This window comes from Acartia tonsa, chromosome 11 (assembly GCF_053477335.1).
Source record: "Acartia tonsa isolate MP-2025a chromosome 11, ASM5347733v1, whole genome shotgun sequence".
NCBI lineage: Eukaryota > Metazoa > Arthropoda > Copepoda > Calanoida > Acartiidae > Acartia > Acartia tonsa.
In genome coordinates this window covers 39,545,492-39,565,125 of record NC_137270.1, presented here as the reverse complement: position 1 = coordinate 39,565,125, position 19,634 = coordinate 39,545,492, and the positions used below count along the sequence as shown (strand labels likewise).

Sequence of the window (19,634 nt, the reverse complement as noted above, 5' to 3'; positions counted from 1 at the left end):
ATTTTGCGCAAAATTAAAACCTTTTACTGGCCAAAGTCAATAAATAAGGAAATTATGCCCCAAAACATGAATATCCCTGTAATAAGGTTTCCCCTCTGGTATACTGGATTTACTTGATTAACCTCACTCAACTTTCTGGCGTGTTGTACAGTGAAAAAACTACCCCCCCCTTATTTTTGATTTTCTTCAAAATTAAAGGGGGGGGTTAAGTCTTTGCCTTGCTGAGCACTTTTCCTCCTTGCCTTTTCCAGACATTAAAAAACTACCCCCCCCTTATTTTTGATTTTTGTCAAAACTAAGCGGGGGGGGGGGGGGGGGGGTTCGGTGCTCCAGTCTACCACATGTAAGCAAGTACCCAATTTATAGTGATGGAAACAGATACACTCAACTATATTAACCAAGCTATTAAAATTCAATTAAAGTCCAAAAGGTTGTATAGTCAACGAATAGGTAAACGTTACTATTTGACTTTTGGGACTAGCGTAATAAACAGCCCATATCTATTCCCTCCCTGCAAATATATGAGCCCCCAAATCGTTCTAAACGTGTATGTGGATTGATTTGAAATGGAATTAATTTGCTGAGTCACAACCTCTTTTAAAATTTTATCCAAGGTTTTAAATTGTCTGTCTTCTTAGAAACTACTAACCAAATGAACCGATTGGGGTCTTCACACAGTTATGCCTTTTAGAAAAAAAGGCATCTTATGTCCACTTCTTCCACCAATTAAAAAAAATCAATGCTTGCTCGTCGTTTTACCAGATTGCTATATAAAGTTTAGTCTTGTGGTACTTTTAGACTTTTTTTTGTCTTCTTTCCCTTCCAAATAGAGATCCCTTAGATGCTACATTCGCTTGTAATTATTTTTGCATCAATTTCTTTTGTAAAAAGTTACTCCTAAGGCCTAAGCTGCAAGTTATATAAGCGCAGCTACTCTACAATATAATAAGCAGTGCACCCCTATAATCAAACTGGCAGCAACCAGTAGCTAAATACTGAATATACGAAAAGCTTATTACATTTACTGTATTACAAATGACTTCTCTCTTAACAAAGTGATAAATTACTACTTACTAGCATTTTGTAAGTCCGCTACTTATGGGTATAGTTTTACTTGTATTTGATTAGCAATTTAAACAAGGGATATAAAGGAAAAAGGCAATGGACGATAAATTAATGTACATTGTACATACCCATTCCTCAATGATAATTAACGAAATTACCCTTTTGATAGATTGGACAATCAACTTTATGAATCAACCCTCCAAAAAAATCATTTAAGTCCCCAAAGTTCTTTAGCCAACGAAAAAGAAAACATAACTATGAAACTTTAGGGACTAGTTAAATAAAGCAATGCAAAGTATTAAGTCTATGTAGACTGTAAAATAGGCCAGAACTTTCCTCACGAACTAACATATTTTAGTTATAGAGTTGTTATGCTCCCAAAGATTGAACCGCATGTTTAATTGGCCACGAATTCAATTTATATAATTACAGTTATATGATAGAAAATTTGGCGGGAATTTTTTTTGCATTTCATGGCTCTGACTTTGTACTTTATGTACAGTACAAATTGTGTCAATTTTAAAATTATTTTTTTTGTATGACTAGCAGAAACAAGGACGTTCAAGTAGGGGTGGGGGGGATGAGTTAAAAATAGTTTTTAGTCCCCCCGCCCCCCCCCCCCAAAAAAAAAGGCTTGGACGTCCTTGAACAGAAGACCTTATTCTCCAAAATAAAGTTTATGACACAAACCAACAACCATATATAATTTGCCGTAATAAGAAAAAAACAACCAGATTCTTTACTTGATGAGTATACCTGTTATATGATCCTTCTGTAGGGGAGTCTCGCAAAAAAATTCTATCTGACAAACCAATCAAGAAAACCTCATGAATGAAAGGACTACTCTAGTTAAAGAGTAGCTCTGCAACTAAAAATGTTATTATTGTAAATTTATTTTGACAATACCTGTGTTTTCTATACAAAGTTTAAAGAGTAAATGTATAACAATGTCCCAAAATTTAAGTAAATAGTGCTCAAAAAATGAATGACAACATTCATATAAGTGAAACTCAACAATTTATACAGTCAAAAGGTAGTCGAGTAACACAAGAATGAGGTATAGCCAAAAAGCGAAATAAATCTAAAATAATATTTTTTGGGCAGATTAAAAAAATCAATTCTATTAAGCGTTGCCCCTGGACGACAGCTAAAAAATCACTAATAGATTTTGAGATTTTTTTCGAATTAATTTTGTTGTTGAAAAAAGCAGAGATAACAGATCTTTTAACATTGAAAAAAAAGGAATATTTTTAGAAGACTTCATTAAAAAGGAATGACCAGCTGATTTCTTTCAGGAGTTAACCAATTTAACAATTAAAGAATTTTATTTTGTACTAAATAACTTTCGTTTAAAAGTATTGCGTTTCATATGAAAGGACATTAATATAACAATTTAACAAATATAAATATATATTTAAAATATTACTGTTTCATAAAATAAGATCTTATTCTGTACAATAAACAATAAAAATATTATTTCCATGGAAGCCACTTAATTTTAGTACCAAAGTTCATAGAAGACATCTTGTTTTCTAACACTCAAGCTAGCCAAACTTCGCAGCATGTCCCTAAAAATAACATACAATAAATAACATACAATTATTTTAAAACAAGGATGACAACATCCATAAAAGCGAAGCTCTGAAAAGGTAGGACAAACGGACATTAACACTTGTATAATGTCATAACTGAATAATCAGAATGCGAATGTATAAGAGTCAAAGCAAAATTGTAAGTAAATTTGTTGAAAAACTGCTTGATACAGGATAATGATTATAATCATACTTACATTTTAGGACTTGATTATAGAGTTGCTTCGCTTATAATATTGTACTTTTTTGTCCCAGGAATCAGTATACCAAAAATCAGACCAATCGGATAATTAGGTCACATACAAATTTGTTGTTAAAAATGTAAAAAAATCAACATGTTTAAAATGGACGTACGGACATTCTGGTAATGATTATAAAGTTGCTACGCTTTCTAACTCGTACCGAACTATTATAGGAATCACCATGCAAAATTTGAAATCGATAGGACAATTTTAACATGCCTAAATTAACGAAAAAAGCTATTTTAAAAAGTAAAAAAATCAACATGTTTAAATTGGACGTATGGACATTTTGGTAATGATTATAGAGTTGCTACGCTTTCTAAATCGTACCTAACTACTATAGGAATCACCATGCAAAATCTGAAATCGATAGGACAATTCTAACATGTCTAAATTAACGAAAAAAGCTCTCCGTGACGGACGGACGGACGGACCGACCCTAATTATAGAAAAGCTTCGCTTTTAAAAAGGATGACAACATCCATAAATAGAGAAGCACAAATTGATCATGGATAGAAAAACGGATTAAGAGCAGCTAGATGTTAAATGAGACAGAGGGGATGTCCAAATATGTATTTTTAAATGAGATTGAGTATATCAAGTAAATTAAATTCTGTACGCTCATTATTACAGAGAATCATCACTAAAAATTTCAGACGCCTATCTTAGATATTTATTTTTATGACACACATAACAAGTAATAATAATAACAGTATTATAATACAGGTATTAAATATTCATATACAATAAAAAAATTTAATATGAATAAAAAGTTAAGGGCAGATCAATCAAATAATAATTATGTACAGTGTCAAAGGACTAAACAATCTTGTCAAATAGGAACCAAGAAAACACACTTAAACCATACATGTAATGCTCTGCTTCTAATGTGTATCCTATATAATTATACCATGTCTTTACAAAAAAGAGAAACGAGAGATTAATTATAATGAGAAATCATAATGGATTTATTATTACTTGGATCCTACACCAGATTATCATGTACTATAATATAGTAAACTTTTTGCTGGCTAAACTAACATTCGCCCAATCCACCCCCTTAACCTCATCCCCTCCTCTCCTGCTGGATGAACGAACTACCCATTAAGTGACATCAAATGTTATTAACCTAAAGTAACGAAGTAACGACAATTTTTTCCTCTATCATAATATCCACGTATATTCTACATCCATTGAAATCATCGAGAGATGAATTATAAAACAGGCATAGCGGAATAGACAAATCCAAAAAATATCTTCCCATGATAACATTACGCTAAATATATTATTTCTTGAATCTTAAACCAAATATTCATGTTCTACAATGAAGTAATTCTCGCAGCTGGCTAAAATAACAATTCCCCCTTCCACTCCCTTTACTACATTCTGGATAAACGAACCGACAAATTCAAACTAGTTCCATGTTAAAAAGCTACATTGACGACAATTTTTTTTCTCTGTCATAATATCCATGTATATTCTACATCCATTATCCCTGGTGACAAAGTCAGTGGGGTAAAACAACTTTATTTGCCCTCTACTTTGCTAATAAATTATTTTAAGCCCTAAATTTGTAACAGATATCATATGTTTGTATTTAATACAATAATACAGAACACAGAAAATAATATGAGTAACAATAATGTTGATATAAATGTAACTAGTGTCATACCTGATACCAAAGGTTTTTTAATCATCTAATTCCTTATCAAAATCAAGGGGGTGTTGAATGCACCCCATCCCCCACCCACAAATATCTACACTAAAAGGTGTTACATTCACCTGACACAACCCTATAAAACAATAATAATTACCTAATAATAAATGCAAAGTTTTTTTTTGTAGAAATGAAAACGTTGTTTATTAAGCCAATAAAACTGGCATAACCAGTGATGGGGTTATTTTCAAATCCGCGGACAATTTTGTGTAACACGAACCTGATCATGTTTGGAGGACCACACAAGTAAACCAGAGTTCTCTCATCATTTGTTGAAATTTCTTCATATGCTTTTTTCACCTAACAATAAAATTTTGACATTTATCTTTGGAGTGTTGGGGTACCTTCCCCCAAAATGGTTATAATTTAAACCTTCTCTAAACTTGTGGGAAGCTTCACTGATAACAAAAAATTATAACGGTTTTGTGGTTAGAGATAACCATCGGTACACAAGTAGGGACAGACAAACATCCTGTTACTTTTATATTTATATGAAGATTATTAAATCCGCTTGGGGATGCCACGTGGATTTTCTTGAACTGTTAACATTATAAGTTCTAACCTGTTCAAAATCTATTCTTCCAAATAAGCAATTTTCAGATTTAGTCCTTAAAATACAACACAGTTTATTTGTTAAATCTTAACTGTTTTTCTTGCATGTTTGGTTCGAGTACATTAAAATCTTTAAATTGGGTAGTCTATGAGTTTTAACGTTGTTTAAAACTTTTAAGCAGGCTTTTAACCATTTAATTGGGTACATTACTACATACCCTCGAAATTAGGTAATCTTAAATGACAAAAAAAGAAACTAATATTACCTTGTTGTAAAATAAGTAGATTTGAAATGAGAACTTTCTTTAGATGCTGAATCAATTATATCTCTAAAAAATAAACAAGGATGATTACATTAGAAATAGTAAAAATTACACAAAATAAATGTTTTTAGGTCATGCATCAATGTTAAATTTTAGGCCAAAATTTAAAAAGAACAATAAGAAAATATTAATAAATAACTTTTTAACTTAAGATTAAAAGCAGGTTTTATGTTCTGAAATCCATCAATAAATAAAGAAACTCACAGTTTTAAATAGAGAAATCAAATGTATGGGCAGTAAGTTGACTAGCAAAAAAAGTTAAAGTTAAAATACATTTTTTTACATTGAGTAGGTAAAATTAGGATTATCAACTAAGGGGGGGGCCGGGGGGGGGGGGGGCGAAAGTGACAATTTTTGAAACCAAAACTAAAAGTCAAAGGAACTCAACTAAAAAAAGAGTTACAGGTCTGACATTTTGCATGGCAGTTGCTATATAGGGGTACAATATGGAACTGTGAAGAAACGGCGTCGCAACCGCCGAAAACCGCCGAGAAAAGGCAAAAAAAATTTCGGCGGAAAACGGCGGTTTTCAGCGGTTGCGCCGCCGTTTCTTCACAGTCCCATATTTTACCCCTATAAAGCAACTGCCATGCAAAATCTCAGACCTGTAACTCTTTTTTTAGTTGAGTTCCTTTGTTGACTTTTAGTTTTGGTTTCAAAAAGTGTCACTTTCGCCCCCCCCCCTTTTTAAAATACCTGAAAATAAGTTCTTCCTGGTTGACGGCAGAATACAGGAGACTAACTTTGGAAGGTTTATGTTCTTGTTCTGTTCTATGTAAATGCCTAAAGTAGATTATGTTTATTTTATTTCTATGCTCTGCGACCGCCGATTCTCAAAGCGGCTAGGTAGTAAAGGGTTGGCTTATCTTCGGGTTAATGAATATTAGTTGCTTAGCTGTGAAGATTGTTGTTTTCTTACGACTGGCCAACTGGGGTTGAATTTTTAGCCTTATCTGCAACATTAGCAGCTGCAGCGCGGTTAAGACTTTTGGTTTTCTGAAAACTGCAATTATCCAAAAAGTGAGGCCACAATAAAATTGTTTTAAACTACTCTTTTCCTAATAGATTAGTTAATGCAATTGTTGTTGTAATAAAAATGATTTTAAGTTTGACAAGACTATAAAAATATTTTTGAATCTTTAACTTTGTGCACCAAATCCTTGTGTTAAATAATATTCTTATAGATTTAGAATATTTTCCAAATGCCAAGAGGGAGCTAAAAGAACTTTATTTTCAAGTATATTATTCATATTTCATACCTTGCGTGTAGCCATATTGATAGAAGTGGGTTGATACCAACCCCTCCCCCAATAAGTAGAATACTGTGTGGCTCTAAAACAAAAGAAAAATACATAACTACGTTCAGGGAGGGAAGGGTCATTGAGCTGTTTATTACACTAGTCCCTAAAGTTTTATAATACCGTTTTCTTATTCCTTGGCTTAATAACATTGGGGACTTTCAATGAATTTTAATTGGTTGGTTTATTAAGTTGAGTGTCTAATCGTTTCAACCACTAATTTTAGTCTAAAGAAGGGGTAATTTTGTGTATAATCATTGGGGGATGTACTTCAATTTATCGGCCATTGTCTGAACCTAAGCCTATGGTAGCGGCTACACCCCTAGATGCCTCAAGGGGGACTTGAGGGGAAAAGAGGCGGGGAAGCCTACCCTTCACTTTCAATTTTAATTTTAAAAGAAAAAGTAAACAAAATATTTCTTATGAGAGGGGCTTCTAGACTCTAGAGTCGATATCTCAGGAGAGGGCGTGGGTAACCTCACTCAAAAATACTGGTTACAATCCTTCCCTGAACTTATAAAGAAGCTTAATATTTAAGAAGATTCATATTAGTTCAGTGGTACAAGGATTTGGTGATCTTTCGACTCAAGAAACGCGTTTGACAAAATTTTCGTATATTATTAGTAAAATCTAAATATTACATTTTACTCTATTTTTTTACTAGCGGCTACGCCCCTAGAGGACACACAAACACAAAGACATCCTGTTACTTTAGTATATGGATTAGCCTACCTATCTTATACAAAAGTAACAGGATATTTGTACAGTAAGACTCTGCTAAACCGATATAATTCTCTTTTATGGTAAAGGTCCCGGGAAGGCTTTTTTCCCAACGCCCTGTCCCCCCAAATTTAAATTTTTGTTGGTAGATTAAACAACTACCCCCAAAAAATTATTATCTTACCTTTATTTTCAACTACAGAATCAGGAGGGTAATAGAAATCTCCACCAAACCTGTAAAAAATATAATTCTCATGAACTACAATAATTGCAAATATTATGAAAAAGATTTAAATAGTCTCACATTAATTCATCTTTCATATCACATTTAGAACAAGAGTTAACTTATACAAATGAACTTATTTTTGATGCATATTGTAGGTTAAGTTATATTAAGGTTAGAAGAGTCAAACAGGGATAAAACCATTTAAGGATAGTTCAATCATGGGCTAGAAACTTAAAATAACAAAAAAGAATTGTTGTTTAAGAAATATGAATGAAAACAACAACAAAGTAATCAGCCACTTAATAGTATTAAACTAAAGAAAACCCGAATTTGGAAGTATATTGATGACAGAAAATTTTTTATTTTTAATTTGAATGATATATACATACATAAACATTATACAGGGCGACCACTCCAAAACCAAAAAAATATAGTATATTTATGGGTATAGTCCTTTTCACGACATCCCTCCATAAGGAGCGATTAGTCGTATTTTTAAAATGGCTTTTTATAGGTTATTTTAGGTTAGGTTAGGTTATATTGTGTTAGGTGAGTGCCCAACAGGGTTAGGTAATTGGCCCCGCAGGGTTAGAGCCCCCCCGCAGGGGCTAGAAATAGGAGAAAAGCTACTGTGAAAAATACGAAGAATCGCTCCTTATGGAGGGATGTCGTGGAAAGGACTATACCCATATTTATAGTATATTTTTTCCCCCCATATAGTATATATAGTATATTTTTTTTTACTCATATAGTATGATATATGTAGTATCTGACTAAGACTTTGAATTATTTAGTAAATCATAGTATATACTTAATCAATAATACCTCAAAGCAATGTTGTAATCAAAGCAATCTCACATATAATTAAGTTAAATCTATGAAAAATAACTGATATTTAAATTATAATTACAAACAACAATATATTTTAAGGGATTTTCTCCATCTCTTTCTTACTGTAGCAGTGGCGTGCCAAGCACTTTGTCTTGAGGGGGGAGGGGGCAGTTTGAATATATTGCCAATTACCAATACATACCAATTTTAAATAAGGGCGTTTTAAGGGGGTGGGATTACTTGTTCCCTTTCCATTCCCCCATCTCTTCATCACCATCCCTTCTCCCCACCCTGCAATGAATGGGAGCTTAAAGACATCTTGCAAAAAAAGAATATTAACCCCCCCCCCCCCCGCCACTCATTGAATTAAAACATTTTTATGGGAGGGAGGATGATAAAAAAGGATGATTAAAACAGTAACAAGCCCTTTTTACTCCACAGGTGGGAGCATAGGCCGCTGACAATTCATCAGTGTTTCTGTAACAATGTGGCTTATGGATATGGGATAGGGTTGTCAGCCCTAAGCCCTATGATTGCGGTGTAAAGCGTCCATTTGCCATCAGATAACCAACCCTTTGATTGCACGACCTTTGTCTGAGAAGTCCTAACTGTGCATGGTAGTGAGTTGCGCCTGTTTTGGGTCAAGGCATTCCCCCTACTCTAACTATTTATGTCGCGCACGACGAGCGGATACGCTACGTGTTGAGCCACGGTCGCGGGATGATTAACCCACCTTAAAAAATTAGGTGGGGGCGAGCTAAAAACTCATTTTGGAAATAATTTGGAAAATCACATTTCCCACATTGCATTACGGACTGACAGACATAGTGAATTGTAGAATTACTATCGGTTACGCCCCTAGAGGCCTCTAGTGGCACTTTAAATGTTTATTTTTTTATTTCAAATATCTAGTTTGAGAAAAAAAATTCTATATTGCGTTCAGATCTCTACGTAAATAATTTAATTTTTAGTGATTTCTCTTGGGAGGGTGGTGGTACCTTCCCTAAAAATAGTTATAAACCTTCCCAGGACCTATGAAAAGCTAATCTGTTAAGGAGAACCCAATCGGTTCAGCGATTAGCAAGATTCTTCGGTACAAACTGACACCCCTGACAGAACTATGACTCTGGCAGAGAACAACTATTTTAGGTTAGGTTAGGTTATAGGCAAGGGAACCGAGCGGAGGAAGGGAAAAAAATCTTCAAAAGTGAAAAAAAATATTACCAAGATGATAATGCCAAAAGTTATATCACCATCTCCCACCCTTTTAAATGGCACATAAAAAATTTGACACTTTTTAAAAGCGAAGCTTTTTTATAATTAGGGTAGGTCCGTCTGTCCGAGATAGTTAGCCTTTATTCATTTAATTTAGGCATGTTAGAATTGTCCTATCGATTTCAAACTTTGCTTGGTGATTCCTGTAGTAGTTAGGTACGATTTAGAAAGCAACTCTATAATCGTTACCAGAATGTCCGTACGTCCATTTTAAACATGTTGGTTTTTTTTTTACTTTTTTAATAACAATTTTTTATGTGATAAAAGCATCCGATTGATCTATTTTTTTTGTTTACTGATTCCTATAACAATAAGGTACAATATTATGAGCGAAGCACCTCTATAATCAAGTATTAAAATGTCAGTATGTCCTCAAAGAGAATTATGTATTTAAGAAGTTTTGCAACAAGTTTACATATAATTTTGTCAAACCTTATATTTTCATATTTTGTATATTCAGTTAATTCTGACACTCAACAAAAGTTAATGTTCGTCTGTCATATCGTTTCAGAGCTTCGCTTTTATAGATGTTGTCATCCTTGTTTAAAGAGGTGTTTGCAAGGATTTGTTAGGGCGGTGCGCGAAACGCTCTTAGAAAATTTTACACCACCTTTAAACAAAAATATTGGTGTCTTTTAGTTAAGGAAGTATACAAAAAAAATGATAATCTTTACTGAACATCATGTGATATATATGTATTTATATGCTCAGGGGCGTCCAAGCTTTTTCATTTGAGGGGGGGGGGGAAATTTAATGGGGGATAATTTGGTTTTGGAGGGGATAAAATGGCGCGCGGAGCGCGCCGCAAATTTTTTAACCCCCCTTATTGGTCATAATTGGCAATTTCGTAATATGGTAAGATTAATGGAAGCTTCATCATATCACAGTAGCTTTTGATAGGTTAGGTTAGGTAAAATAAAGGTGAATGATTGCCCCGCAGGGGCTAGAAATAGGAGAAAACCTACTGTGAAAATAAGACAAAACACTAAAGAGGTGTTGTCACAAAATCCGTTTTTTGTTATAAAAATATAATAGGTATTATATTGTATATATAGTAAATTTTGGTCAAATAAAGGTAATAATATATAGTATATATAGTAAATTTTTGTCATATAGTATGATATAGTATCCAAATTAATCCTATATAGTATATATAGTATGCAGTGGTCGCCCTGATTATAGGTATACATTGACTTACCTAACTTGAACATTGTCCCCTTCTTGACATTTCTTATGCACCCAATAAGCTGGTGGCCATTTGGATTCCTAGGGACAAAAACAATCATGCAATAAAATTGATCTTATAAAAATATTTACCTAAACTAGGTATTATATTAAGTTAATGAAAGATTCTCCATATTTGTTAAACCATTGATCGAAAAGTTGGAGGCAAAAGTTTATTTTTAAGTACTATAAAACTGCCCTGACTATTCCCCAAAGAGGATACACCAAATTACTCCTTCTGTAGTTTAAAATTAGTGATTGAAACGTTTGGACACTAAACTTAATAAACCAACCAATCAAAATTTCACTAAAGTTGTAAAGCCAACAAATAAGGAACCGTTATTATTAAACTTTGGGGACTAGTGTAATAAACAGCCCAATGTCCCATTCTCTCCCTGTCTATATTGCCATTAATCAAAGTAAATAGAACAATTCCATCACCTTTACTGCCAGTTCAATTCTGTTATTATCAGAGAAATCCTGCGGATGATTCCACATGGAAAATCCACCCACTTGTGGCTCGCCAGGTATAAAGAAGTCCACCCACTGGCCTGCCTGAAAACAACACAGGTATAAAGAAGTCCACCGACTGGCCTGTCGTCAATTTATATTGCTCATATGGAACTTATTTATTAGTCAGTTCTTTCATTCAGTAGGAGGGGAGTAGATAGAGGGTATCATTATTTTAGCCTGCTGCGAGTTTTACTTTATTAGAGAGCATGAAAATATAGTGTAACGTCCAAGTAATAATAAATCTCATGCCTAATCCCTGCGGGAGCCCTAACCATGCAAGGCCTGTGAGGCTTTCTAGTATCCAATATAACCTAACCTGACCTAAAGTAATAAATAAACAAAACAACGAAAATTAACCCCTTCATTATTTTAAATTTACTCTAAGATAAGAAGGAGTATCAGTACTTAAAAGGGTACTTTGTATTAAAACGCCAAAAAAATGAATATTCCACCTTGAAGTTAATTTTCTTGGGGTTTTGTGCTTCAAGCGTCAAGGCTCTAACTGTGGGACTTATATCTTGGACTTTAGATATTCTGCAGTCTAACAAATCTGGTATCTAAATTAAGTAAGATTTTACCTCATAGCAGCAAAGCTATAACATATTATTGGCCTGATGAAAGCTGGAACCTATAGTGCCCCTAGAGGCCTCTAGGGGGCGTAGCCGATAGTTAAATAAAATAGCAGCTGGATAGATAATTTTGTTAGTATTTACTCCAAATAAGACTGCTAGATCTGTTTCATATTTTAACCCTATTTAAGCTTGGGAGTTCTGAATTCTAAATAGATGGAATCACCAATTATTTAAACATACCCTATTGATATTTGCTGTATGTTCTAAATGTTCCTTCTTCTCCATTTTACTAGCTGTTGTACAAATTCTCTTTGTAAACTAAAATACATCTTAATGGATGTATTACCCTTAATGGATGATAAAACACAACAATCCGTCTAACTAGCATGCGAAGATTTGTGTTCATATTTAGTCAAATATGAATCAATCTTATAATCAGAGAGACGCAATAATAGATGATAACTTCCCAACAAGCAAATCATTTATTTATTTAAGTCAGTTTTCCAGAAATTCATAAGATAGATTTAATTTTTGTGAGAAATCTACAAATAAAATTATGAGTTAAAATCTTATATTATGACTTAAATCATGTGAATGATATTTTTTACTTTGCTATGAAAGTATCTTTCTTATAACGACAAAAATATTAACTAAAGGGTAATTCCAACTGTACTAGATTATGGATCCAGCGGTTACCAAGATCTAACGGTAAAGCCAGACAGACATTATTATTATTATGTATAGAAGCTGAGTGTTCGTATTGCACTCTATTAATTTTTTGACAATATTAGTTTAATTTCAATAAAGTACTAAACGTTTCAGACAGCGAATAGAATAACGTGGCAATTAAAACTAGGATATCAACAGTTCCCATTATTCCAAAAAGTTTGCCATCATTGAACTCATTCATCCTTGTTAATTAATAGTACCTGTATGTATGTATTTCTAGCTAAATAATCTCTACTAACAATTCTTAACAACGACATTTTAATTTTTTTTTAAAATATCTATTTCATCTGAAAATGAATATGTATAAAATGTATAAAAAAGAATTGTATAATAATAATAATCAGGAATATGGGGATGTGACAATGGTTAGGTATAAAATTAACAATTGAATTTGTCTTATATAGCGCAACTTTTCTTATTTTTCCTCTTTTATTACATTTTGGGGTAAGAGCGCGTTAATGCCGCGCTATCAACTTATTATTCTAGGAAACGGACCTTTCTCAAAACAACCCAAGAAGAATTAATTGCTCCATTGTCCCATCTCTATATCCCATAACAGTAATATATGTATAGATGATAAGCTTCAATTCAAATTGTACTTAGGAATAAGTTACAGTCTTTTTAACTTTTATTACTACTGGGTAAAATATTCTGATCAATAAGGTTATACGATGGAGGTATTTTCCAGTATTGCTTCGAAACTGATTTATTATCTGTAGAAAGCTCTCTATAATCTGATGAATCCAAAACTTCACAATCAAAATGGAGCAAGCAACGCAGCTTTCAAAGATTTTTTCAAAAAACAATACTCTTCTTCGTATAACTGATATGATCCGAATATTCCATCTAAAGACAAACTTTTCTGGCAGTCAAAAATTACTATTTACAAGAAGTTGGAAAATGAGAAGTCCAAGGGTTGGGGTAAAGGGACTAAAACTTTGAAACCCCTTCAAAGTTTTAAAAATAATACATTGTATTAACCCCCCCCCCCCCCTCAAACCTTAAAACCAATCATTTCCCCCTCCCCCCCAAAAAAAACAAAATAAAAGCTTGAATATCCCCATTCTAGTCCAGAAAATGGTAATTTTTGACTGTCAGAACTTAGTTTAAGATCAGATGTCATATTGATAACTAGATATTAATCATCATATACCAACAACAAATAAGAAAAATAATAATAATAGATAATCATATAAACTAAAGTAACAATATGTCCGTCTGTCTTCTATTTGTCAGTTAAGATCTCCATAATGACCGATCATTCCTCATTTTTTTAGAGAAGTTTTACATTGTTACTGGGAAGGTTTTAGACTATTGGGTCATTTCATAATATAGATCAATGAAGGGGGGAGGGGAGGAGTTCCACCCTACTACCTCTAGAATCAGAATTAAGTAAATGAAACAAATTTTTTAGCAGCGTCTCTATATGCTCACACTTTTTTAATCACACAAAGAAAAGAAGAATACTGATTTAATCACAAAAAGTTTGGTTCATAAAATTACAAAAATCAATTGTGACTATTTTTTACTGCAACATAAATACAATATTTTTCTATTAACATTAATATTTTTCATGCTATAAATAGCAACGTAATTACTATACAAGTTCGTGTTGGCAAATTCGTCCATGTATTCATTTTGTCTGTCTGTCTGTAAGGCACTTGGTAAGTTCCTGAACGGATAGTGGGTAGTATGAAAAAATACACCACAAAAAAAGAAAGTGGAGACATTGGACTGTAAATTAAACTGGTTACAAAAGTTTATAAATAAGATCTTATTTGTTGGCTTATAAACTTTTGAAAATTTCATCATGTCTTAATTGGTAGATTCAAGCAAGCAGTGTCTTACCCTTTCAACAACCAAAAAGTTTAATATACAGAAGGGATAATTTTGGGGATGTACATTAAATTATCATCCATTGTCTTATCCCTTAAGATCTCTGGCCACACTTATATTGGATATAATTGTATTTGTTGACCAGCAAGCATAATCCAGTTTAAAAATAAGTAAGAATAAAGATTCTTGGACAAAGTAGCTTCGGACAAAGTAGCTTCGGACAAAGTAGCTTCAGACAAAGTAGCTTTGGACAAAGTAGCTTCAGCACAAAATAGCTTCAGGACAAAGTAGCTTCAGGAAAAAGTAGCTTCAGGACAAAGTTTCTGGACAAAGTAGCCTCCTAAAGAAAAGTAGCCTCCACTGTTAATAAAGGTCATGTCCGCAGCGCTCGGCCCAATAGCCTGCAAAATCCACGAAATTAAAACCACCTATGTATTATTAGTTGATGATATTTTTCTTTTAAAAATGTTCTGAGGCTAACATAGGTTAGGTTAGGTTATAGGCTAGAGGGCCGAGCGCCCGCAGCTAGGCAGGCCAGGGGGCCGAGCGCTGCGGCCATATTGGAGACTATTTTTCTTAGGAAGCTACTTTTCTTAAGTAAATGTCCTCAAGCTACTTTGTCCGAAGCTACTTTGTCCAAGATCCTTCCTTAATGATATGTTTAGCAACAGGTTTTAGGACTCGGCAGCCGCGACGTAGCCTAAAATTTTAACATATTTGAAAGCTTTGAAAATGTTTTAGAAAAAAGGGATTGCCATATTTTGGTCAGGTTTAGACTTTCAGCTGATTTTTAAAATTGTAAAAGATTGACTTTTCGAGCCTTACAAGTGGCTGACGCGTGGCTGCCGAGCCCTGGTTTTAGTAAACATTGGAAGTGTTTTTTTTTAATCTTTAAGAATTCAATACAACAAAATAATATTAAAATGACTTTTAACTGTTATAGCATAATCTATTAAATTGAAACACTTTTTTTTTACAGGGAAAAATGTAAAGATATCTATCAAAGTGTCTATCGAGAACCAACCTCCCCCCATCCAAATTTAATTTTTAATTTTTAAAAATAAGGTGAGGAAGTTAGTTTTTTTCTTTTTCTAACCACTGCACGTTAAGGACCATTAACCCTAACCTATCTTAACCTGATCTAAAATAATTACAAACAAAATAAAAACTATCCTACCCCCTTATTTTCAATCTAATTAAAAATAAGAGGGGGGGGGGGGGTTTAGTGCTCAATAAGGTACTCTAGGAGAAACCACCACAATCGATTAACATACTATAATAATCTCTAAAAATCAATCAATCAATCACGGTTACAGGGCCTTTCTCTCCTTCTTCTTCCTGTTGGCGGCTTCGCTCCTAGTGCTGACATACTCGAACCACATGATGTTGGGGATGGGAGTACAGTCACGGATCAATAGGAATTCTGATATCCGCCATCCTTAATAGTAGACAATTATGATTGGTCTTTTATAAATATTCATAATATATTCACCACTACCAACAAACTAATACTATTTTAGATATTATTGTATTCCACCTCATGATGTGTGAGTGTAAAAACGCCCAAATTTAATATTTCCTCACAGTTATGGAATCTCGACCACAAAGATTTTTTTATCCAATCTTGACAAGTGAGGTATTTTTGGAAAGAGGAATATAAATAGAAAACGCCTATGAAAATTAGAAAATCCGCAGAAATCATATTTGCAAGTTATTTGCAAAAATCTGCAATGCTAATTTGCAAAATTAATTTCATGCCTTAAATGACTTATTTAGAAAAAGTATGAAAATCTGAAGAAAATAGTTCTTTTTGCTTTTGATATACATACCAGATAAATGTATATAAAATTAGTGATTAAAAACTATAAAACATGTTATAAGTTTTTTCAACACTGTCATTGATTAAATTGCACTTTTAGGTATAAGAATTACCGAAGTAGTGCATAAAAACTCTTTTTATGGTGTAATTAAACATAATAAATGCCAAAAAAAAAAAACTACAAAATAGTCTACTGCATTATAAAAAACGCCTAATTGTTGATTTGAATTTATTTTGTTTGATAACTTAATAAAAAGAGTTTTTATGTGCTACTTTGGTAATAAGTAAACCTAAAAGTTTATTTAAATCAATGATAGGGTTGAAAAAAATTTAACTTGTTTTATAGTTTTTGATCACTAATTTCATATACATTTATCTGATATGTAAATCAAAATCAAAAAGAACTATTTTCTTCAGATTTTCATACTTTGCAAAAATGTCTTGGTTACTTTTTGCACTATATTAGCTCTAAAAAGGATTCTATATCTGATTTTTACATTTAGGATGATAGATTTTATGCCAATTATTGTGTTTACATCAAGAAAAATCATATTTTTTGTTCCTATACCTTTTTTTTTATCATAAAATGTGAGAAACTGCTTTTTTCATATGTAAGGTGAAAAAAGTAACACTAAAGAAATTTTTTTTGCCCTAAGTATGTTCTAAACTTATAAATAAACACATTTCATGAAAAGATTTTTTCTAAATAAGTCATTTAAGGCATGAAATTAATTTTGCAAATTAGCATTGCAGATTTTTGCAAATAACTTGCAAATATGATTTCTGCGGATTTTCTAATTTTCATAGGCGTTTTCTATATATATTCCTCTTTCCAAAAATACCTCACTTGTCAAGATTGGATAAAAAAATCTTTTTCGTCGAGATTTCATAACTGTGTCCTAAAAGGAAGAAAGAATACAGCTGTTCTTTTTATATTGGGAAGGGTGTAATTCTTTCAGGTGTAGGACGACCCATCCTTCAGGAACATGTTATTGCTAGAAGGTATATTCTATGAAAAGCCAGGGAGGAAGGGAGGGGACAATGGGCAATTAATTCAATTTTTAGAGTTCTTACTCAATATCTTCAAAACCAGATATATCTGGAAAATTCCAGAAATTTAGATATAGCAATCTTTATTAGATTTGTATAATAAGAAATGATTAAATACTGAAAGAAAAGTATTTAACATAAGGTTATCCTGTCTTATTTTCCTGTGAATAGTCTGTAATTTATTATAAAAGGTATGACCTCAGTACTGGCAGTTTCTTTCAAAATAATACAATAAAAGGGGTTTGTTTTCATATTTGACAAGGGGTTGATTTGAATGGATAGTTACAGAAGTATCACAGTAGAATTTCTGGTTTATCCCACCCATTCTCAGAAGAAAATTATTTTGTTTAAAAACCAAAATTGTCTTCAAATTGTCTGCTAGTTTTTGTTTTTGGTTAGTTCAGTAAGAGTCGTCTGCTTTGGGAATAATTGGTTTAGCGTCATTTTTTGCTCTGGTACCCAAAGTCTCTGAAATTTAGTACCCAAAGTCCAAGACTGTCAGAAATATGAATTTTAGATACATTGTCCCCTCCCTTCCTCCCTCATGAAAAGCCTATTTCATATATCAGTTCGCTTTATTTGGACGACGACTAACAGACAGATAAACAGAGATATCGTTCAAATTTGTATCATTAAGCAAGGGGGGGGGGGGGCACATCTGACACTTTTGCGTAAACAGGGATTATAGGCTTTGTCTTAGGAGTTATAGGATAGGTTATTTGGAGGAAAAGTTTAGTTTTTGGGTGTATTTTCCTTATATTTAAAAAAAAATTTGATAGGTCTCCAGGTTCAGGTGCTGCAGGCTGGAAGGTCACTTCTGGACAGGTATAAATGAAAAAAAAATTTTGTTTGAAGAGTTAGAGATCAACTTATTAAACCAAATATGCATCTTTTGGGATGTTATGAGCATATATGAAGAAAAAATAAAAATCAGCCTCCAGGTTCAGGTCCTGCAGGCCTCCAGGTGAATTCTGGACAGGTAAAAACTGAAAATTTTTAATTTTATAGTTAGAACAAAACTTATTTTACAAAAGTTGCTACTTTATGGATGGTATGAACTAATTTGAAGATAAATTTGAAATCGGGCTCCAGGTACAGGTACTGCAGGCCTCCAGGTAAATTCTGGACAGGTAAAAACTGAATTTTTTTACTTTTGAAGTTAGAACAAAACTTATTTAACAAAAGTTGCTACTTTATGGATGGTATTAACATATTTGAAGATAAATTTGAAATCGGGCTCCAGGTACAGGTACTGCAGGCCTCCAGGTAAATTCTGGACAGGTAAAAACTGAAATTTTTACTATTGAAGTTAGAACAAAACTTATTGAACAAAAGTTGCTACTTTTTGGATTGTATTAACCAATTTGAAGAAAAATTTGAAATCGGGCTCCAGGTTCAGGTACTGCAGGCCTCCAGGTAAATTCTGGACAGGTAAAAACTGAAATTTTTTACTTTTGAAGTTAGAACAAAACTTATTGAACAAAAGTTGCTTCTTTATGGATGGTATTAACATATTTGAAATCGGGCTCCAGGTTCAGGTCCTGCAGGCCTCCAGGTGGACAGGTTAAAACTAAAATTTTTTTAGCTAATTAAAAAACAAACAAGCTTGTTTAAAATTATATAGTAAAGTTTCTAAGCTTCTATGGCATCAAATAAAGATTTTAGTTTGGAATACACTTTTTTAACTCTCTTCTTTCATATCCCTTTTTTTATACTTGATAGTTGAAGAAAGCCTGCAGAAAATATGCCGCTCTAATGGCTGAAAGACTGCCACAATAAGGCTTAATACCCCAAATTTGAAGCCTGCAGCTTCAATAACTTTTTTGTATCAAATTGAGGGTATTGTGTTGGATTTTGATTGGATTTTTACCGCAGTTAGAGCAGTGTATTTCCTGCAGGCTTCCTTTAGTGACTGACCTGTTGACAGTACGTTTTTTTTATATATATTCTAGTCAATGCTTAATATTTTTTTTGCAGATATAATTCAAAATGTAACAAAATGGTTGGATTCGACTTGAACCTTGAGCCCGATTTCAAATTTTTCTTTGTA

General features: G+C 33.0%; 2 protein-coding genes across 2 annotated transcripts in view; both read right to left on the bottom strand.

Annotated features, from left to right (window-relative positions):
• Nucleotides 1-2,457: 2,457 nt before the first annotated feature.
• LOC145332151 (oxidoreductase NAD-binding domain-containing protein 1-like) lies at nt 2,458-13,178 on the bottom strand. Its single transcript, XM_080177100.1, has 12 exons — nt 13,080-13,178; nt 12,391-12,468; nt 12,031-12,135; nt 11,507-11,620; nt 11,040-11,107; nt 7,694-7,743; nt 6,751-6,823; nt 6,188-6,274; nt 5,435-5,497; nt 5,179-5,224; nt 4,837-4,916; nt 2,458-2,633 (listed from the first exon to the last, which is right to left on the bottom strand). The coding sequence occupies exons 1-12, from the start codon at nt 13,134-13,136 to the stop codon at nt 2,564-2,566; spliced, it is 891 nt and encodes a 296-aa protein (XP_080033226.1). The 5' UTR covers nt 13,137-13,178; the 3' UTR covers nt 2,458-2,563.
• Nucleotides 13,179-15,956: 2,778 nt separating this feature from the next.
• Nucleotides 15,957-19,634, bottom strand: part of LOC145331283 (dolichyldiphosphatase 1-like) — a 33,757-nt gene continuing 30,079 nt past the window's right edge. Inside the window, exon 8 of the mRNA XM_080175901.1 lies at nt 15,957-16,153. Coding sequence (XP_080032027.1) covers nt 16,026-16,153 — 128 coding nt within the window. The 3' untranslated portion in view covers nt 15,957-16,025. The remainder of the gene's footprint in view (nt 16,154-19,634) is intronic.

What these genes read in the sequence shown, in the direction of transcription:
- LOC145332151 (XM_080177100.1), bottom strand. Translation starts at nt 13,136, where the DNA reads ATGTCGTTGTTAAGAATTGTTAGTAGAGATTATTTAGCTAGAAATACA. An exon ending in ATACAGCAAATATCAATAGG is followed by an intron (nt 12,136 to 12,390) that starts GTATGTTTAAAT and finishes TACTTAATTTAG; the next exon opens with ATACCAGATTTGTTAGACTG. An exon ending in CCAAGAAAATTAACTTCAAG is followed by an intron (nt 11,621 to 12,030) that starts GTGGAATATTCA and finishes TGTTGTTTTCAG; the next exon opens with GCAGGCCAGTGGGTGGACTT.